This window comes from Porites lutea, chromosome 6 (assembly GCF_958299795.1).
Source record: "Porites lutea chromosome 6, jaPorLute2.1, whole genome shotgun sequence".
Classification (NCBI taxonomy): Eukaryota; Metazoa; Cnidaria; class Anthozoa; order Scleractinia; family Poritidae; genus Porites; species Porites lutea.
The window spans coordinates 32004262-32027523 of record NC_133206.1 but is presented as its reverse complement, the minus strand read 5'-3'; the positions used below and the strand labels follow the sequence as shown (position 1 = coordinate 32027523).

The 23262-nt window shown below is 38.0% G+C and overlaps 1 protein-coding gene across 1 annotated transcript; it reads left to right on the top strand.

The window, feature by feature from the left end:
- The first annotated feature begins 1992 nt into the window (after positions 1-1992).
- On the top strand, positions 1993-13496 carry LOC140942186 (uncharacterized). Its single transcript, XM_073391151.1, has 6 exons — positions 1993-2036; positions 7225-9422; positions 9767-9812; positions 10364-10606; positions 11282-11359; positions 11955-13496. The coding sequence occupies exons 2-6, from the start codon at positions 7320-7322 to the stop codon at positions 12152-12154; spliced, it is 2670 nt and encodes an 889-aa protein (XP_073247252.1). The 5' UTR covers positions 1993-2036; positions 7225-7319; the 3' UTR covers positions 12155-13496.
- The last annotated feature ends 9766 nt before the right edge of the window (positions 13497-23262 follow it).

Below are 23262 nucleotides of genomic sequence, written 5' to 3'. Positions count from 1 at the left end.
TTGGGGGCAAAAGTTATTACATTCGGGACCTTTAGGACATTTAAGGTCAAAAGTTATTACACTTAAGTTTTTAATTACACTTAGGACCAAACGTTATTACACTTAGGACCTCTATTACATTTAGGGACATTTATCCGGGGCACCCAACGACTGTTTTATGTAAAATATCTGTTCCCACAATGTGGGAAAATGCAAACACGACTCTGTCGCTTTGATTATGTTAACATTCAATTAAAATGTCACAAATTTGCATAAATTCAAAACATTTTATCTTTATTATGGTAATATGGTAATTTCGCCACGACATTTGCGTGCTTAATCTTGGACAGAAATTACAATGGTCCCAGAACCGGCCATTCCTCACGAAAGCAAACTAAAATAACGGAACATATTAAAATATCCCTAAGAACGATCAATATCAAATTCTTCCTTATCATAACAACGCTTTATAAAACAGAGAATGGGAGATAACAGATATCGAACACAGTCCCTTCGGCTCCGAAGGTTACGCTTTACCGCACGTGCGGGGACAATAGAATTGACCTTACCATCATTCTTAGGGCCTGTTTACATGGAGGTGGGGGACCCCAGACAGGTGAGGTAACATGTGGCGGGTCACCTCACCTATCACGTAAACGTGATGAAATTAAAATAAGAGATTATATGGACAGGCAGATTACCGCACCTAAGCGAGTTGCCTCACCCATCTGGGGTGCCCCACCTCCATTTAAACAGGCCCTTAGGCCGATGCCCATAGAGCTTTCTGGGTATAAGCCAGTAAGCTCAAAAAGGTGGTGAACATGGCGCGTCATTTCAATCATCGCCGAAAATAAACCGCATGCCTATCACGAGACTCATTTGCATACAATGAAACTCGTCACGATTCTTATCCCTTCCCCAGTTTCCACTGTTTCCCCTAAGAACGCCTGGGACTAGGGCTTTCCACAAGTTGCTTGAGATTTCTCAAAACGTTTCCCGTAATTTCTCAAAAAGTTGCTTTTTGTGACGAACTTTGCTCAAAAATTTTTTTTTAAAAAAAACCTTTTTTACTCTCCTCCTTTAACTGATCTGAAGCAAAAATATACAAATTGTATAAAACAAAATAAAGAATTTCTAAGCATTATTGTAAAATTTTGGGGCGGTGCTAAATAACTTTGTCCTCAATTTAAACCCAAAAATTTATGAGTAAAGACTACGCATTAATATCAGGAGCCCATAGCCTCATATTCATGAGCTTCTGTCAATATTAAAATTAATCTTGTAAAGATTCTAGTATGAGCCAATAAAATTGTTGAATGACCTTCTTCACTGGAGACAGGCTTCGTCCGCCATTTTAAATTTTCTTTTAAAAACTGCTGACCTAGCAGCCCGGCTGCATGCATCTTTCACCCATGATCTGCCCCAGGGAGGAGGATCTGGCTCCTTTTTAAGAAAGGCCAATTTAAGCACTAAAGGCGGTTCCGATATCTCAGAATTACTAGAGAACGAGAGAAATTGCTCAGAAAGCAAAATGTTGTTCGAAACGAAATTAAAAAGTTGCTCCAAATACCAGAAGTTGCTAAAAAGTTGCCGAGCAACTTGTGGAAAGCCCTGCCTGGGATTATGACTCCCTTTTTGGGAAGGTCACACAAAAACATGAAAAAACAAACAAACTAACAAACAAAAGGAAAGAAACACTGCGTGCATCTTTTAGAGTCTCGCTCTGCTAAAGGAAGCTCGTCGACTAATAAGCTTTTCTTCTTCTCTGAAAAGCGACAAAAAATATTTTGTCATCTAAGCCTCTTGAATGACGTGTCCAACCATCCTTTGAGCTACAGAATCTGGACTCTAACTACGTACTTTACACCACCATGTTAGTCAAGAGAGACAATACTTTAGACTACATGTAATCATATTAGCTCGGAATGGTACGATCCCAGATAAGACCAGTTGTTGGCCAACTGGATTCATTAAAACAACCAACTATTTGTTTCTTACAGATTTTTCGGATGAGGAAGCCTCCTTACCAACTTCTTTAGACGACTACGTTGTTGGAGGTAATATATAATGTATAAAACTTTCTTAGTATAGTAGACCTTGGTATGAACAATATCTTGGGAGCGCCCCTTTTGGTTAACAGATTTTAGCAATAGCAAGATAGATGTTGATGGCTTTGTGCACTCCCGGGAGATGAAATATTGTTGATGTGTGATGATTGTTTGTTCTCTCAACTACGGTGATCATACAGCCCTTAGTCAGTAGAGAAAAAGGGTTATGAAAGCCGGAAGTCTTGAAAGATGAAACCAACTGTGCTGCAGGGGCTCTCTGACCTTAGAGAAACAGTCCTTTGCCCTTTTTCAGCAGTTTGGACTTGATAAAACTAATGCGACGTTCCTGTTGGTCAAAAAGTTCAAAATGATATGAATCTTGCTACTGAGGGCACAGACAAGTCCAAAGAAGGTAACAAAAAGAAATAACAAAATAGTGTGACGGGCTTCATAACCATAGCGCTTTCAACTCCGTTCCCAGGACTCTTCCTTCCTCACGAAAGAACTTTAACCGAACTATGTACTTCCTAAATACACTTGCTAAAAAGTTGCCGAGAAACTTGTGGAAAGCCCTACCTGAGACTATGACTCCCTTTTTGGGAAGGACACACGAAAAAAACAAACAAACAAACAAAAGAAAAGAAACACCGGGCTGCATTTTTAGAGTCTCGCTCTGCTAAAGCAAGCTCGTGGACTAATAAGCTTTTCTTCTTCTCTGAAAAGCGACAAAAAATATTTTGTCATCTAAGCCTCTTGAATGAGGTGTCCAACTATCCTTTTAGCTAGAGAATCTGGACTCTAACTTATGGGTTTCTGCTACCACGTAATGTTATTAGCTCGGAATGGTACGATCCCAGATAAGACCAGTTGTTGGTCAACGGGATTCATTAAATCAACCGACTATTTGTTTCTTACAGGTTTGTCGTTTAATAAAAACTTCTCATTAATTTCTGATGACGACCAAATTCCTGGAGGTAATATATAATATATAAAACTTGCTTAACATAGTAGACCTTGGTATGAATAATATTTTGGGAGCTCTCCTTTTGGTTAACAGATTTTAGCAATAGCAAGATAGATGTTGATGGCTTTGTGCACTCCCGGGAGATGAAATATTGTTGATGTGTGATGATTGTTTGTTCTCTCAACTACGGTGATCATACAGCCCTTAGTTGGTAGAGAAAAAGGGTTATGAAGGCTGGAAGTCTTGAAAGATGAAACTAACTGTGCTGCAGGGGCTCTCTGACCTTAGAGAAACAGTCCTTTGCCCTTTTTCAGCAATTTGGACTTGATAAAACTAATGCGACGTTCCTGTTGGTCAAAAAGTTCAAAATGATATGAATCTTGCTACTGAGGGCACAGACAAGTCCAAAGAAGGTAACAAAAAGAAATAACAAAATAGTGTGACGGGCTTCATAACCATAGCGCTTTCAACTCCGTTCCCAGGACCCATTCTCTTCCTTCCTCGTGAAAGAACTATAACCGAACTATGTACTGCCTAAATACACTTGAAAAATCTCCGTTCTGGCTTTCTAGTATGAGTCACTGTGCAACCCTGCCATTAGTCTGCGATGTAACCTGATACAATCAACTCAATGCATCAAACAACATCACAAAAATATCTTACAGATTTTCTGTTGAAAGATCGTAAGAAATGTTTTTGTCATGTTTAGTTGAGGCCTTAAATGTAATAAATGTCCCTAAATGCAATAAAGGTCCTAAGTGTAATACCTTTTGGCCCTGGATGATGTAATAAATTTCATGACTGAAACACAGAATGGTCTGATGCGATAACTTCAATAAGTCAGGCGATTCACTTTCGATGCCTACTTTTTCAAAAACTGTAAAGAAAGGTACTAGGTACAATAACTTTTTATATGATTTGACGGTGTTTGGATTTTTTGCGTCATGGATGTATCCATGGAATCCTAAATACAATGTATCTCAGGCAGTTTTACTTTATTTTACCTTTCTTTTGTGACACCACTCAACAGCAACTTCATAACAGAGCTCCACGATATAAAAAAATATATGCTTTTTCTTCAAAAAGCGAAAACTTTGTACATAGTATTTTACTCGAACAAAACTCTTAGACAAGCAATGACCAGAGAAATCTCACTTCCTGGCTCTTCCTGGTAATGATAAATGACATCAATGTCAATGGCGTCAACCTTTGGAAGTACGTCGATGACACATCGATGGCCGAGACAGTCCACAAGGGCCAACCAAGTGGAATCCAATTTGCTGTAGACGACCTAGTTAGGCAAGCCGAAATAGATAAGTTCCAATTGAATGAGACCAAGTGTAAAGAGTTGCAGATAAGTTTCTCAAGGTCTGTAGATCCTTTCGAAGCAGTTACTATTAACAACAAACCAATTGAGGTTGTAACTAGCGCAAAACTTCTTGGTCTCACAATTTCAAACAGTCTAAAGTGGAACGCTCACATAGAGAATGTTATCAAAAAAGGAGCCTCTAGGCTATATCTTTTAAGGCAGCTTAAGCGTGCAAAAGGAGATCCTGCGCAGCTACTTTGTTTCTATACTACGTGTATCCGGCCCATGTCTGAATATGCCTGCCAAGTTTTCCACAATGGTCTGCCTGAGTATCTCTCTGAAGAGCTAGAGAAAATTCAGCGCCGTGCACTTAGAATTATTTTCCCAGATTTAGGCTATCAAGAGGCTCTAAAAGAGTGCAATATTGCCACCCTCCACCAACGGCGCCAATGGCTGACAGAGCGCCTATTCAGTGAGATTAAGGACAACAGCCTCCACAAATTACATGGCCTTTCGCCGCCACGTAATCTTAGTACTGTAGCCTTAAGGAGAAAGCGCGCTTTTAACGTACCTCCTTGTAGAACAAATAGACTAATGAATAGTTTTATCATGCATAACGCGGCTATTTCCTAATGGTTTTATTGTAAATTCGCGGCTATTTTCTTAAATTTCATGACGTAGTATTTTGTTCCTTTGTTTTATTTATTTACTGTTATTTATTTATAATAGTTAGTCTTAGTATTCAACGTATTGTACAGTCCGTAATCCAGCCCTTGGGCTGCAATGGATTTTTAATAAAGCTAGCTAGCTATCTATCTATCTATCTATCTATCTATCTATCTATCTATCTATCTATCTATCTATCTATCTATCTATCTATCTATCTATCTATCTATCTATCTATCTATCTATCTATCTATCTATCTATCTATCTATCTATCTATCTATCTATCTATCTATCTATCTATCTATCTATCTATCTATCTATCTATCTATCTATCTATCTATCTATCTATCTATCTATCTATCTATCTATCTATCTATCTATCTATCTATCTATCTATCTATCTATCTATCTATCTATCTATCTATCTATCTATCTATCTATCTATCTATCTATCTATCTATCTATCTATCTATCTATCTATCTATCTATCTATCTATCTATCTATCTATCTATCTTCAGTGCAGCCGCCTGCTCCTAAATAATAGCTAATATTGTTATTATTATTGTCTCTTTTATCACGTTCTGTGCTGGTGTTCTTTTTGTTCATCAGCCGGGCGCAAACCTTGCACCTGGAGCATCAGTCACTCAAGTCAATCATTCTGTTCATACACTAAGGACCTTTCTGTGGATTGGCGCAGATCCCAGCATGCAGATCTTTTGAATCTGTCACAGTAGCTCTCTCTGATACTTTCTTGATGTTTTCTATCATCCCCTTCTTTACTGTACCGAGTGCAGCGACGACCACATGGATTACTACGGTTTTCATATGCCACATTCGCTGTATTTCTAGTTCTAGGTCTCTGTACTTGCTTTTCCTTTCGATTTCCTTCAGTGCGATGTTTCTATCTGAAGGAACAGTCATATCAATCAGTCATAATCAGTTTGCAGGTGGAATTCACTGAATCTTTTATTATTATTATTATTATTATTATTATTATTATTATTATTATTATTATTATTATTATTATTATTATTATTATTATTATGAGCTCTGTTTTGGTTTCAGAGAAATTTAACCAATATCATCATGATTATTTATTATTTATGACAATGTCGTATAGAAAGTGAATCTCCCTGCTAATGACGTTATCGTAACTACGTTTGGGTCCAAAAGTTATTACACTCGGGACCAATAGTTATTACCTTTAGGGCCAAAAGTTATTACACTTAAGATTTTTATTGCATTGAGGACCAAAAGTTATTACACTTAGGACCTTTATTACATTTAGGGACATTTATCAGGGGCACCCAACGACTGTCTTCTTTAAAATATCTGTTCGGAGAAGCAAATGCTGCCTACAATTTTCTATTGTTTGAGGACGGTGAAACATTTCTAGATGACTGTTCCATTCATGTACAATTTTCAAAGCGTATCTAATAATGTCCCTACGATTTTCTGAAGTTTAATTCTTTACATTTCACTGCCCAGGTTAGGCTGTTTTCCATACAAAAAGGAAACCTAACATTTTCGGATTCAAAAATGTGATGGAGAGAAGAATCAGAAAAATTCTCAAATTTCGAAATACGTTAAATTGCATCTAAAATTTTCTGCAAAGTAATACTGAAGCCCTTGTAATTTCAAAAAGGCTCAAGTTCGTCTAGGATGACCAAACAGGTACAAATTTTATAGCGCCCCTTAGAATGCATTTCTCGAGATCTTAAAGTAGTACTCTGGGTAGCCTAAAAAACGATTCTAATGTATTTAGGAGGAAACCGTCGTTGGGTGCTCCTGCCTTTATTTATGGAACAAGTACAAGTTTGATTGTACTTTAGTAGCAGAACTACGCGACCGGAAATCGTGCGCACTTTCACGAGTCCTCATATTGTTTTAAACACCCCCCACTACTTAAGTCAAGCCACACAACAAAAATAGTGCTTGACAAATTTTCCTACCCCAAAAAATTCTCCATCGTCACTTGGAATCTGGATATGGGGCTCACGACCTTCTATAGGTTGCCATTGTTTAGCTATTTTCATTTCTCTTAATTCCCGCGCTTTGGTGACGCTGTCTTATTGGAAAGTGCCAGATTTTTCGAGTTCTCGACTATTAACGTTACCGGAAGTGACTTGCTTCAGAAAAGAGAGATGGGTAATTTACTGAGACATTGATTTACAACAATGATGACAATAAATGATGATCACTTTGGATTTGATTTTCTCTTTGTAAAATGTTTCGTCTAATTTTTCTTCCCTTCAGTTCCTCTGGACATTCTCACTCGAGGTCCTTTAGCTTTAAAAGCTTATAAAGAGGCCCTTGCACGTGGTGAAACTTCTGTCAGGAGGGTGCCTTTAATGCTGATTGGACAAGGCGGTGCTGGAAAGACCACCACAAAGAAATCATTGAAAGGGATCTGTTTTGACCCAAACGAGGACAGTACTGATGGGATTGATGTAGATCCTTCCTATTTTAAAGTGTCCACTGAGACGTGGCGGACGGGAGAGCAAGGCAACGACAAGAATTCCGATACAGCCATTTACCTTGACTATCATTTGGCAAGATGTATTGCGGATTTTTTAAAGATGCAAGAAAACTCCATCCAGCGGAATACAGATAGCGATTTCCTTGATTCTGAAATTATTGAAGTGCCAGAGCAACTAACAACCACTGAAGAATCAAGAGACAAAGACCAAAAAGAGGAAGCAGCTGCAGCTAAAAGGTTGTCCCGAGGTGATTTAAATGATGACAGCTTCTCTCGTTCAACTGTACCCGAAGAGGTAGCAGCTGTAACTGAACGGTTCCTCCGAGGAGATGTGGACGACAACAGAGAAGACATTTATTTTACTTTTTGGGACTTTGCTGGACAGTCAGTGTATTATGTGACTCATCCGCTTTTTCTTACAGCCAGAGCGATGTTCCTCTTGGTGTATGATCTAAGCCTAAATCCTGACGACGGAGCAAAGCCCGTGTTAAAACAAGGAGTATACGAAGAAAGTGAAGAAAGCTACAATATAAAAACAAATGTTGATTATCTTGATTTTTGGATGAGGTCTGTGGCCTCATTAGCCAGAGGTCAAGCGGAAGGGTCTAGACTAGAAGTGACGGCCTCTGTGAAGCTTCCTCCCGTTTTCCTCGTGTGCACCCATGCTGATAAACCTTATGGTCATGGCGATCCAGAAAAACTGGCCCGAAAGATATTTGGGTATCTAAAGAGAAAGCCGTATGGTGCTCATCTGTGTGACGTATTTTGGATAGATAACACAAGTCTAAGTGTCAACAATTCTGACTGTCCAGAGGTTGTCCGTCTACGACAGGAAATAATTGCTGTTGCCAAGGAGCTTCCTTTCATAAATGAGACCATTCCAATCAACTGGTTAAAATTCGAGAAGGCTCTTCAGGCCAAAAAGGAAGTGGGAAATAAACGCATTTCCCTGGAGTCCGCGAAGGATATTGCTCAAAGTGACTGCAACATTGTTGACGAGAAAGAGTTTGAAACCTTGATGAACTATCTTCATGACATCAGAAGTTTGATTCATTACGAAGACACGGTGCAGTTGAATACATTGGTAGTCCTAGATCCTCAATGGTTAGTTGATGTTTTCAAGAAGGTGATAACGGTAAAGCCGTATGATCCTCAAGAAAAGGAATTCTTAGATCTGTGGCGTGAGCTTGAGTCTAAAGGAGTACTGGATGAAAAGCTTGTGGCTCATGTATGGGGCCCTTTGTTTGAAGACAAAGAAACATTGGAGAGTCTCATTGGAATCATGGAGAGATTTAGCTTGTTATGCCCTTGGCCAGTCCATGCCTCGAGCAACAGGCAGTATCTTGTCCCGTCAATGTTGATGTCATGTCCAACAACTGAGCTTCTTGAGCTAGTGGAGTCGGCCAATATTCCTTCCCTTTTTGTGAAATTTTCAAATGGTGAAGTTCCTCCAGCTTTTTTCCCTCGGCTGGTCGTACAGTTTATTCAGTGGGGCAGAGAAAGATTTTGGTCAGAAAAGACTCCTCAGCTCTTTATGGGGTTTGCTAGGTTTTATACCTCCGAAGAAAAATGCTCCGTTATTTTTATATGCCACTCCTCATCTGTTGAGGTCGTTGTTCATGGAGAGAATTCAGCACCTTTCCTACCCAGCAGCGGAGAGGAAACCTGTGCTCGTAGGGTGTGTAGACAGCTGAGCTTGATTCTTGAGTGTATGCGCAATCAGTTTCCCTGGCTAGAAAATATGACATATGAAATGTGTGTCATATGTCCCGTCTGCTCCAAAGGAAGGGAAGTTGCCTTTTGTCAAACCCATGGTACAAAAATATGCAAACAGGAAGAATGCCTTCACTTCTGGAATGTGGCTGAATTGTGTGGTGACACTAGAAATATCTCCTGCAGGAGGTTTGCTTTTGCTCGAGATACCACGTTTGAAATCAGGCAGTTTTCCCCTTGGTTTCCTGCTCAAAAAGAACAGGTAATTGAACTATATTTGTACTGGGATTTTTTGTGGTCACGTGGAGTTTCTTTAATAGCAGATTCTCTATCCATCCCTGCCCGTCCACTCCCCTGACCACCGTAACCAATTTGTAATTTAAGTAGTTTTATCGCCGAATCAAACCTTTTAAACTAAAGTGCTTGAAAAATTTTCCACGTTAAAGAAGCACGCGTTAATTGATGATAATTTTGAGCAAGCGCTGAAAGGAAAAGCTATGGAGTTTGGAACTAAAATTATAACTTTGGCAGTGAAATTGAACCAATAGCGTCAGCTATCTCTGAATGAAGAAGGAATAGAGTGTTTTTCCTTTTTATTAATTACAGCTTGGAAATGATCAATGTAACGGAGACCTGTTTGCTCTTGATGAAGGTAAGGATAATGATACTATTGAGACTGGCTTAAAAGTCATTTGAAAAAACACAGCACACCATTTTAGCAAATTTAGCATCATATCTTCTCTACTAAACGACAGTCCATTTCAAGAGTGTGTCGGCACAAACGCACGATTGGTGGTCTTGTAATTTCCTTGCTTCCTGCTGGAAGACTCTGACGTCATTGCTTCAGATAAATGCAGCATTGTTATTGTCATGTGCGTCGTGGCGGTTTCTTTTTTTTGAGTTTTTTTTAGTTAGAAGTGTACGGGATGGAGCCTCCGCTACTTTTTCGACCTTGGCAGACGAGAATCTAGAAGGCTGAGACAAAAATATCAGTGATAACTTTATGGGCAGACGAAATTTTGAGAAGAAGAGTAAGGGGAATAGTCTCCGGGGAAGAGTGTACAGACGATACTTTTAATTTAATAAGTTTTTAGCTATTGTTCGACCACATCTTTTTTTAATGAACGATTTACCAGAGGAAAATTGAGGTGTTACTTTCAGGCTATGTTTGGCTAAGTGAGTGTGGCACTGTTTTAATTCTAGGAAACCAAGAAAAGGCATTGGCAGTTCGTAGCAGTGTGCTTGAACATCTTTCTTCCAAGTCGTGCGATGCCAAACTGGTTGTTAGCCGACTGAAGGAGACTATTCAGTTGGATCAAGCGTCTCTTGAACAGCCAGACTCTGACTCCAAGAAACGAATTCGCTTCTTGGCAAGAGAAGCTAATCGCTGTGGCAGACTTGATGTGGTCAAACACTTAAAAGAAATTACACCTGCTGGAACCACTGGTGAGTGTTTGTCAGTTTTGCTCATAATCATCTCTGGGAAGATCAGGGAAGGGTAGTGCTTTGACTTTGGTCCCTTTTTAACCTTTTTCAAACCCTACTTGGAGATCTTGTAATATCCAATGGCGCTCATGCTAATCCATTTTAAGTTGAATAGATTATTATTACTTCTTTCATTTAAAGGAAGAAAGATGATCTAACCTTGAATTAATTAACGTGGTAACAGTCAAATTTAGAACTACTCGAGTCGATGAGGGGGGATTGATTAAGCAATGCTGTTTTGAAAACTCAGCCGCTACTACGCGAGGTAAATAGCCCCCTTATTTCGTATTCAGGGAGCAGAATGCATAGATTATGTTCCAGCTACTCCGCGGCTGGAACAGCAGGTCACGGGTATTCCAGATTACTCTATTGAATCCTCGATTCCACAAAATGGTCAACGGAAACGCGCCCCCAATAACCCCATGTTCGATGTATCAAAATAGTATCGAATTTGTATCATGGCTCTGAGGCTTTATAATATTCCTATATTTGGTTTGGTTTTCTTCTTCGTTATGCCAGACAATAGAATCTTTAAAAATTTTCAGTTTTGTCCTTTAAGTCTCGGGGTCATGGTAGAATTTTGATATATCCAGCGTATTAGCAAATTAACACACTGAAATGCATGCTTGATTCCAGGTCCGTTATTACCTGAATCTCTAGACGTGAGAAGAATGCCGTTTTCGCAAGCAAGACAGCTTACCATCGCCTTGACTGGTATGGAGTTTAGGATTAAATCAACCTATTTGACATATTATGCTCCATTCATAAAACGTGCTAAAAAAAACTCTGTTTAGTTAAACACGGTTTTTAAAATTGTTTCCTTCATTACAGCTGATTATTGACCTTTACTGATTACAAATTTAACGCAAATTAAAAAACACATGTTAAAGTTCATTTAAATGCTGTGTAAAAGCCTATGTTCCAGTTTTCTGTGACTGTTTTTCGTTTTTAAAATAATCAGGTTTTATTAAAGACGTTTAGGTGGAGTAAATGGGACATAAGTCTGTAAAAAAATGCTTTCTTAAATAAAGCGAAAGTCTTGTCTCAGTACTCGCATAAATTTAGAATATTGTTTTGACGTCTTGTGCTGAAGGATCTAGCCGTGTGTTGGACAAAGGCTTGGCCGAGTATTGATTCGTCCCCTGGGCTCGAAGAACTCCATGATATCCCGCTGGCTTACCCTACCGTGGTTAGATTAGGTTAGGTTTAGGATTAGGTATTTGTTGGACAGTTGTTGCTGTAAATGCTACGTAGCACTGCATAACGAACCTTTTGAAGACGTTTATGTTTCGATTTCTCTTCATTATAGTTGCGGGTGGCGATAAGTGGAAGCTTGTTGCTGAGAAACTGGGTTTGAATCATGAAGAGATCCGTTTCCTTGACGAACGTAACACGAATCCAGTTGATGCTCTCTTAAGCTTTATCGCGAATCAGCGTTACATGTCTGTGGGAGAACTTTATCAAGTCTTATGCGATTGTGGGATTCCCGTAATCGCCGATAAGCTGTAAAATATTAGAAGGGTTTGACAGCAGTGGTTGTGTTGTATATAGCCAAATATGGTATTTTAGTAGCAGATTATTGGGAGCACTCGCATCCTTGGGAGTACCGGGTGATTTTCCTCCGAACCTCCTGTATTACCAGTTAATTTTTGTTTCCAAGCATAACACGTACATTACATTAAGTACAAAAGGGAAGAAAACAAGAAATGTCAGGATGATATGCTTTTCCTTCTGATGGTACACACTGAAAGAAAAAAAATAACAAAACCTTCCCGGTCTTTAAAGGTAAATTGCGTGGGATGAAACTAATACTGAAGAGTAGTGCAAGCGAATGCCACAGGATAATTAATGTGCATTGCTGAGTTCTATCAGCTCGCAGGATTCAAAGTTACTGGGAGAGTTAATTAGGAGGAGGATTTTAATGCAAAATAACACGTTTTCTTACTTGGAATTAGTAAATGGAATTTTAATGTGGGAGTTAAAATGTAACAGCCGGAAGGGGGCTGTGTTAAAAAGTTCATAAACCTATGTGCTTTGTTTAAAATGTGGATAAACCCTTAGTTGCTTCAGCTAATTAACCACCCCACTCAAGTAATTAAAAAGAAAAACCAAATCGAACCAACTGGCAGGAGGAAACCAGTTGGCCATTTACAAGCATTGACGAAGAGTTAAAATCGGGACCACTACTTATTTAGATTGCTTGAGAATGGATGCGTAGATTCTTAATATTGTTAGCTTGTAAATTATGCATAAAATGAGTTGCCCTGAAGTAGTTAGGATATTGTACCGTGCGAGCGAAATAGCGAGTATTCTCAAATGGAGAGCTTGCCCGCAGGCTAAGAATGTTATCTAATTTAAGTTATTTTTGAGGTCCACACAGCCTAAAGATTAGGGCTTACAACTCCGAGATACATCCCTTTTATATTTTTGATAATTTCTATACACTGTGATTTTCTAATTGTAGTTTTTTCTAAGAATATTATTTCATTCAAGTGATTTCGTAAGGTTCATATGGCTTAAGGCTTAGATTTTATAACTCAGATATATTTTTCTATGTTTTTGGTAATTTCTATACACTTTAGGTGTAAACTTTCAAGAGAGCTGTTTTTATCGTAGTGTAATAAGAATATTATCTCAATCAAGTGATCATCTTCGAAAGGTCGGTGTGACTTAAAGGTTAGAGTTTATAACTCAGATATAGTATATTTTCTATATTTTTGGTATTTTCTATACACTTTAAGTGTAAACGTTTAACATAGCTGTTTCTATACACTGTAAGTGTAAACTTTCAAGAAAGCTGTTTTTATTGTAGTGTAATAAGAGTATTCTGTCAATCAAGTGATTTCGAAAGGTTGGTGTGACCTAAAGGTTAGGGATTATAACTCAGATATAGTATTTTTTTTATATTTTTGGTACTTTCTATGCAGTGTAAGTGTAAACGTTTAACATAGCTGTTTCTATACACTGCAAGTGTAAACTTTCAAAAAAAGCTGTTTTTATTGTAGTGTAATAAGAATATTATCTCAATCAAGTGATTTCGAAAGGTCGGTGTGACGTAAAGGTTAGGGATTATAACTCAGATATAGTATATTTTTTCAAGAGCCATAATTATGGCTCTTGATTTTTTATATTTTTGGTACTTTCTATACACTGTAAGTGTAAACGTTTAACATAGCTGTTTCTATGCACTGTAAGTGTTAACTTTCAACAAAGCTGTTTCTATTTGTAGTTTTAAGAATATGATCTAATTCAAGTAATTTCGTAAGGTCGATGTGGCTTAAAGCTCAGTGTTAAAGACTAAGATATATTTTTATATTTTTGGTATTTTCTATACCCTGTAAGTGGAAACGTTTAACAAAGCTGTTACTATTTGTAGTGTTCTAAGAATATTTTCTCATTTGAGTAATTCCGTAAGTTCGATGTGGCGTGAAGTTTCCAGTTTAAAACTCAAAGATATGTTAATTCATATTTTTATTATATAGATTTTTCTTTTACCATAAATCCTTTATAAAGCCCACCGGGGGGCTTATTTATTTTAAGCACGTTAGAGGTGAGGAAGGGGGCGGGGGGGAGGGGAGGGTGGTTACTTTAACAAAACGAATTACCGGTACCTTTAGTAAAACAATGAAGAAAAAGACTTGAGTTACGGCTCCCTTTTTTCCGTTTTAGACAAGGAAACAAAGAAACAACCAACAACAAGAAGATGTTATGGTATCACAATGAAAGAACTAGAATGCAAAGTTGAAAAGCTCAAGCACGTTAAATTGAAGGTCATGTAGCAGAAGATCAAACCAAACAGGAGCAGTCCACATGAAGTGTTATAATAGTGATTAACTAATACTGTACATCATTTTTTAATTTGGTTCTGAAGAATAAGGGGCGAGGGAGGGGGGCTTAAAAAAAAAAGGTAGAAAAGGGGAGTTAATTTGAAATGGTAGGGGTTTTATAGAGGATTTACGTTATACGAAGAATGAATTGTTTAACTAAAGAGAACATTCAGGTACAAGGTAAATCGTAAGTGTATTTTTGAAGATGTTTTCTGTTTAAAGTTGTCGTGCCAATGCCAAGAATGCCTTTGTTTTGATTATTATGAAATAAAGATGTGTTTGTAAATCATCTTTTTTTGGCTCAGTGTGATGGTTTTCAAAGTCTTGTCAAAACTTTTTCAAGGTGTCCCAGTAAAGGCCAGTCGCCAAAAAAGGTGTAATTCTTAAAAAGGTCTCCCAATAGAGTTTTGAAGTGACGACGTCATAAAAATTAAATTTGTGAAATTATGGGATTTGTCAGGATATTTTGAAAGAACAACATCCAAGAGGCCTACTTACCAAAAATTAGCATTCCAGGGCATGTCGTCGCATCTTAGAACTCTATATTTGCCACTTTAGAAAATACCATAAAGTCCCCCCAAAATCTTGGGACGATTCTAAGTCCCAAGAGAAACTGAAAAGAATGGTTATGCAAAATTTGGGGTGGACAAAATAGAAGGATTAAACCGTTAAGCTTGATAATATTTTACGTTATCGTGTTAAGCCATTTCGGATGCCTTCTGTGACACAAAGGTTAAAAGGCAGCTTTTGCGAACATCGACCCTCAGTTGACAATTGCGAAGTCAAGCAACGATGGTGGCGAAAACGTCTCTAAAAAAGTGAATTCCATGTCGTTTTGCTTGTCAAATGGTGGTGAATTTTTTCTGGAGTTAAATTCCGAAGGACTGCATTTAAGGTTAAAAAATAAGTTGTCTTGTGTTCAGAGACTATCTTTATGTATTTAAAGAGACCCTATATCTTGAGACACTCGGCCATTAGACCAATGTATTTTTCTGTCGCTGGAACCTGGTTTAATTAAACATGTTTCGAATAGAGAGAAGAAGTCGTTACGTCACGTTGCCATGGTAGCAAAATTTTTGGATGACAACAAACGAAAACGTCACTTACAAAGTGAATTCGCACGGCTTTAAACTTCATCGATCTTATTTAATTTCATTTAATTTGGCAAATGTTGGCGAAATTTTCTCGGGTTGAATCCGAAAGGACCGTATCTAAGTTTAGAAGAGCAAAAAGACAACACCGACTTCATAAAGCGAGGGTGTGAAGTTAGGAAGTTTCATTTCGCGGGGGTGCAACTACGGCAAAGAAATGTACAAAAATGCGTGATGCACGTGCAAATTTGTGGTTTTGTGAATAAAAAAGCTTCTACTTTTTTGCCGTAGTTCTTCCGTCGCCGTCGTCGTTGGTTTTGTTGTCATCCAGAAATAGTGCTACCATGGTGACGTGACGTCATATCTCTCCTCTCTATAAGGCGTTGAGATCCCTGATAACTTAAAACAACATCAACAGTCACGTGATCGACGTTTTTAAAATGGGCGGAAACTATGTTTTCAAAGGAAAACTTGAAATCTTCCCGTAAACCGAGTAATTAGCAGGAAAACACGGGTAGTTCTGGTCACCAGCTACCGTTATCGTGCTTTCAGAGGAAGTAATTTTTTAGAGACAATGAAGCCTTTTTAATTTTTTAACGCATCTTAAAGTATGTCCGACAAAAGGAAGATATAATGCTTGAGAACAAGGTTACTTGTTTGCAATGCAAGTGTCCGTAAAGTTGTCCGAATTCTTCATTGTTCGATCTTGCAACTTCAAAACATTGACGGTATTGCGTAATATATAGGTTTTCTTTAAACTATTGAAAAACTTTGTAGGTTCTTTGGTTTTGCGTAACGGAAACACATGTAGCGGTAATTGCTTGAAAGGAAAACAACTAACATACAAACTAGTTTTAATGACAGGCAATGCGGTTCTGTCGTCTGTTCTGGTAATCAATGGTAAGGTGCTTTTTAAACGTATAAAAGGGAACAAAAAAAGCTAGGGAATATTATCGCCCCTACTTTTGTTGTTGTTTCAACAGCAAAAAATTCGTTTGAAACGATCACAGAGGATCGATGAAATTCAAAGATTCATTCCACCGGCTCCCACTCAAAAAGGTGAGATTTCCGATGTACAAATGTGAGTCATTCCGGTGGAAATGTACTTACCCTCTTTGATTGCCTGTTTTTATTCTCTCTTCTTTGAATGCATATGTTGTGGTTCAATTTTATCCTTGGTTTAAATTTTATTTTCCTTTGTTTTTGGGTATGATAATGTATGATAATGAGTTAGAAACAAAGGAAAATGAAATGTAAACCAAGGATAAAATTGAACCACATCATATACAATATGTCAAGGTGCACGAACCATCAAGTACGAACCGTCAAAGCAGGTGAAATTTTCGTTACAACTTAAGTAGTTTTTTTTGTGATGTAACAATGGAGAATGAATGCACGCGCTGACAATGGCCAGTAAGCGCCTCGCTTAAGCGCTTAAGCGCCGCCTTCGAATAAGCGCCGCATTTGGGATAATAATTAGTTTATAAGCTATGCACCTGAGTATGCGCCGCGACCCGGTCCCATTTTAAAATTCTGTAAGTTTAATACGGATAATTATAATACCTAGTGAAAACAATTACTTTTCCCGTCCAACTTTCAAATAATCGTCGTCCTCCAATAAGCGCCGAATTTTAGGTGTGAAAAAATTTAATTAGCGCCGGGGCGATTATTCGAGTTCAGGACGGTACAGCAAAAGGTAAAAAGAAAAAGAAAAAAAGACTGAAATGACAGAATCTCTAAAGATATGAACTTGTACGATTCAATCACTAGTTAAACAGCGGCATCTACAACAGTGAGATGCCAAGTCAAAATAGGACAAAAACAATTCAATTAACGGTTTTTTATCCTCATTGACGCCGCTAATTCGTTATTCTAACTAAATCCAGAAAATAACGAAACAAAAAAAAAAGAAAGAAAACACCAGAGCGAGCAAGCACCCACTATTGTTTGCTTTTTCTGCTATTACAGTCCTCGTATTTCAGTCTCTTCTGTCAAACCAACCCAGCTAAAAATTTATCCCCATTAATTAATGGAATTTTTGTTTTTTCAAATTTGAGCTACGAAGTCGCTAAAAAGATATAAAATCTATTGTGCTTTTTTTAGCAACAAACACATGCACCCACCGGGGCCCTATTTTCCCGTTTGGAGCAAGAATGCCGCGCATTTTTGAAGTTTTGGGGCACTGGGAACTAACACTCATTCAAAGATGGCGCGCGGAAGGCATGGTTGTTTTTCTCTCGTTTTTCATCTACTTTTCCAGGTTAGTAGCGATTATAGGTAGATCAAACAGTAAGAACTGTATTATTTATCTTTTAAAACAGTTTTAGGAGTGCTTGTGGTAATGGTTTACTCTGCATTCGGTAAGATCTTGACCCTCACCCTCGAAGCTCATGTGCTTAATATTGCTTATCAGGCTTATGCACAACTCTTTCAATAGTTCACCCTCCCCCTTGAGGGAGTTTTCAACACTTTGATTTTTAAGGGCAAATCGGTGCGTTTCCAACAGCGTATGAAGGTTTTATTCGCAAATTGGTCTTTTTAAGGTCTTATTAAAAGTGCAAGTACAATGTAGCAGTTTATTTGTATGCTTGGTAGCCAGGCCTTTGACTTGGGAGTGGGAAGAGGGTGGGGGGGGGGGGGGGTGCGGGGTGAAGGTTTGAGATTTTGGGAGATGAAGTTGATGATAAGAACTAGAAGGGAGATCCATTTTCAGATTTCGCGTTCGATGTATTTGCAAAATCCGAAATCCGGATTTCAAAATCTAAATTCGGACTTCCCAATCTAACACAACCCTAGAGTTTGTCCCTGAAGAAACAAGATTGCTAATTGCTGATGAAGATGATCAATTTTTTTTTCAGATCAGATGGGTCCTGCAGATGTGTCAAGACTTCAACAGCCAGGATTTTGAACTTATTATCTGTGGCATTGTAAGTGCTGTATGTATTGCTATGTATTCAAGCTCCTGAGTGAACCAGATAAACTAAACTGCTGGTACAGCTTGTTTGAAGTAAGATTGAGGCATGGCTTCGTGCGTTTTGGGGGGATGTACCTGGCCTAATTTAACACAAAACTCAAAACGTTTTCGAATTTAATGTATCTGTAAAATAAAACATACACTAGTGAAGGAAAAAAATATTTTTGAGTGACTTGACTTCTTCTTGATTTCTGTCAATATGTGGCAAGCTGTATCTTGTTTACTACTGCAAATTGAGAAAGAGATTCAATAACATTTTCAGACTCAAAGGAAGAATATAAAACGTTTTTGTTAATTGCTCAATTTTTTGTGTATATATCTATAATAAATGAATGTGTCTTTTGATATTTTAATGCAAGACAGCTTAAATCTTTAGGACTGTTTGAGGTAAAAGAGTACATTTTTCAAATTCAGATTCAAATTCAGTATGGAATTAATTCTTGATTGATGGTATCAAGTTCATTAAGTTCTTTCAAACTTGCTAAATATTTAGGTTCAATTTAAAGTTTTTCTGACAAATAGCAATTTGTCCTGTAGTAGACACAATCTGCTTTGAACAAGTTGTGCCACATTGTTAAATAACAAGTATGTAATACTAGGTTCTGGTTTAGTATAGTTTGGAAATGTACATGATATTTTTTGAGTGGACTGGTTTATTGACTGACTGACAGTTTTCAGAGTGGCCTGTTTAATTCATTTAACTGATTGACCAACTTACTAACTGATTAACTGGTTGACTGTCTGGCTGATTTTCTGACGAACTAACTGTCTGATTGACTGACTCCCTAACTGCCAAACTAACTGACTGACTAACTGACTGACTAACTGGCTGACTGGCTGACTTACGAATTGATTCACTAACTGACTAAATAGATGACTTACAGTTGGCTGACCAACCAACTGACTGACTTATTGATGGACTGCCTGACTGTCTAGCTGACTTGCTGACTGGCTGACTTGCTGAGTGACTGACTGGCTGACTGTTTCAGTGACTGGCTAAATGGCTAAGTTTTTTTACTGACTGACTGACTGACTGATTGTCTCCAACTGACTGACAGAATGGCTGACCTGCTAAATGCCTGCCTTATTGACTAACTGAATATAACTGACTGGCTGACATGCTGAGTGAGTGACTGATTGACTAACTAAGTGACTCATTGACGGACTGACAAACTGGCAAACTGGCCGATTGTGGTTGTCCGATTGTCAGCCAAAATGTCGATCGATAGGCTTCTGACATTCCACCGATACTTCATTAATACTTGAGTACTTGGTGAACTGTAGCCTGTGTTGCATAGGTAGTTTAACTTAGGATAGAAACGCCTGCAGAGGAGCAGCGCAGATATCCCTGTTCTACCCCCCGCTTCTCAGAGGCTTCTTTGTATTAATTGTTGTACGTCACTGTTGGAAATTGGGCGCGGTCACCTCTCTTCGGCTTGAAACAAAATTCCCTTCTTTTAAGTAACTTGGCGAATTGGGATAATCCCGAAAATGTTTCAAAGGATGGTGTGCAGCTCAGCATAGGTCACTAAGTCAGTAACTACTGACTGCCTTATGGTACATACTGGTAGAATAGTCAGACTAAACTTAAACTGGAAAAAGATCATAGTTCAATCGTTACAGTTTATAAATCCAAAGCGAAAATTTCCGATGATGTCTAGGCAATAATGCTGTAATTTCCAGCAATCTTTCACAATCAAAGGCAATATCACAAGGCAAAGATTGAGACCTTGCAAATCTATGACGTCAAGGAAACATCAATGAAGACGTCAGTGGGAAAAATAAATACACATTTCCCATACTAGAGAACTTCGAAAATAAATAGACTAGTTCAATTTGTAGACTAGTATTTTCCATTGGCCGATGAAGTGCTGCAAGTTGAGTGCGTGACAGTCAAGCACAATATTCTACACCTATAAACACATCTATGACACATATGTTACATCAGATGGCTAGTTGAAGTTGCGTCTAGTAGTTGAAGGTTAAAAATCATTGATATATCAAGTATTTATAAAGTGCAACGGGACTTTGCATCTTAAAAAAGGCCAGAAATCTATCAATTAAATATATGTATACAACAAAGTGAGTCCGCAATGTTGAATGTACATGTATTGTAGAGTTCCAGTACTTGCGTCAATATTGTGAGAAATGTAATGCCTCAATACAGCACAAAACAGGATTTCCTCTGCTATAATATTTTCATGTCTGACTACGCGTGTATGAATACACAAAAATCAAGGGTGATTCGGGAAAATTACATCATTGCCAAAAAGCCATACTAGAACATGATCAACCACGCACATCACCTCAATCATCGCCGAAAATAAACCACATGCTCTTCATGAGTCTCATTTGCATACAATGAAAGTCGTCATGATACTTATTCCCAGTTTCCACGCTCGCCACTAAGAACGCCTGGGACCACAACCGTTGTTTTGTGTACTATATATGAAGACAAAAAAAATGGCTTGCAGATTATGAGTCTCAGAAAAATAACACTGGGCTTAAGCCATACTCTTGTCGTATGTCTTAGTTACATAAGAAACTCTCAGTCATTGTGTTTTGGTTAACGTTCACACAACTCCAACTAATCCGCTGACTGACTGATTGACTGGTGGCTGACTTGCTGACTGACTTACTGACTTCTCTGCTTACCAACTTACTGACCAATTGACTGACTGACTGACTGACTGTGGCTGATAGACTCCTTGACTTTCTGGTTAGCTTATTGACTAATTTACTTGACTGGCTAGCTGATATACTGAGATTCATGCTAAGAAAAGGCATCAATTTTAATGTTTTCCTGATGTGAATCAAGATTACTGCGATTGCTGATCAAAATGACTGATTTTTCATTTCAGATCAGATTTGTCCTGCAGATGTGTCAAGACGTCAACAGCCAGGATTTTGAGTTTATCTTCAGTACTGTAAGTGCTTTATAGATTGCTTTGTAATCCAGCTATTGAGTGAACCAGATAAACTGAAGTTGTGCAGCTTGTTTAAAGTAAGATAGACGTACAGTTTCATCAACTTTTAGTGGCCATGCCTGGCCTAATTTAACACAAATTCAAAACTGGAGACAGAAATTCATAACAATTTTCAAACTCAAAGGAAGAATATAAAAGAGATTTTTAAATGTATTTATTGAAATCAAATGAATGTTTGTTTTGATTTTTTCATGAAGGATAGCTAAAAACTCTAGTACAGTTTGAGGCCAGAGGGTACAGTTCTTTCCAACAAGTAACACATATGCAAATGGGACTTAAGAAATTGTTCATTTTCAAATTCACTTAGAAATCATTTTGTATTATTGGCATTATGATAGTATTAAGCACTTTAGGTTTTTTTCTTTCTAGCGTAATTGTTTCAAATAATCACATGCACACAGTTAAAATCAAATCTTAAAATAATTAGAGTTTTTTCTGACAAATACCAATTCACACGTGATCTACTTTGAACAAGCTGTTCTACAATGTTGGTATAAAAACGTCAAGTTCTTCTTTTAATCATTTATTATAGTTCTGCAATGTACATTATGCCATTTGAGTGGACTGATTTATTGACTGATTGACCTTTTTCTTGAATGAGTAGTCCTTAGCTGATTGACCAACTGACTAAATGTGTGACTAGCTGACTAATTGAATGACTGTCTTGCTGTTTACATGACTGACTACCTGACTTACTGACAGACTGTCTAACTGTCTTATTAACCAACTTACTGCAGATTATATTACTAATTAACTGATGGATTAACTGACTAAATAACTGACTGATGGACTGACTGACTGACTCATTAACTGACAAAATGGCTGACTTGTTGTTGACTGACTGACAACACTGTAATTGAATGACTTACTAACTTACTTACTGAATGACTGACTTACAGTTGACTGACAAACTGGAAAACTGACTGACTGATTAGCTGACTTGCTTTACTGACTGAGTGGATGGCTTTCTTGCCAATTGAGTGGCTGTCAATTTGACTAGCTTATTGATGATTGACTGACTGACTGGCTAACATGTTGACTGACTTCCTTGCTGGTGGACTGACTGACTCATTGATTGACTTGTTGAGTAACTGACTGATTTATTGACCTGCTGACTAGTTAACGGACTGGAAGACTGACTGACCAAGTAACATACTGACTAACTGACTGGCCACCTGACTGACAGACTGACAAATTAACTAAGTAACAGTTACTAACTGACTGAGTGAGCAACTGACTTACATGTACCAAGTAACTGACTGACTTACAAACTTACAAACTGAGTAACTGACCTCTTGACTGACTGACTCAGGACTAACTGAGAAACTGCTTTACTAACTGAGAAACTAGCTAATTGACTGTCTGACATACAAACTGAACAACTGACTGACAGAGAGACTGACTAATGTAATACTTACTAATCAGCTGACTAAATAACTGAGCAACTCAGTAATTGGCTAGCTGGCTGACTGACTGAGCAAATTAGGTACTGGTTAACTGTCCAACTTACTGACTGGCTGAGTAACTGAGTTACTGGCTGATTGTTTAAGTTATTGACTGACTGGCTGACGGAATGACTGATTGAATATCTGACAAAATGACGGACTAATTGAACACCTTATCAAGTGTCTGACTAACCTCAAGCAATAAACCAACTGGCTGACTGAGCTGAAAAAGCAACTGACTGGCTACTCCTCTGACTGACAGACTGACTGATCAACTGACTGAGTTAGTGTGT

Excerpts from the sequence above, each read along its gene's own strand:
- LOC140942186 (XM_073391151.1), top strand. The coding sequence starts at position 7,320 with ATGCTGATTGGACAAGGCGGTGCTGGAAAGACCACCACAAAGAAATCA. Across the intron at positions 10,607-11,281 it reads TACACCTGCTGGAACCACTG|GTCCGTTATTACCTGAATCT; the intron begins GTGAGTGTTTGT and ends GCTTGATTCCAG. Across the intron at positions 11,360-11,954 it reads GCTTACCATCGCCTTGACTG|TTGCGGGTGGCGATAAGTGG; the intron begins GTATGGAGTTTA and ends TCTTCATTATAG.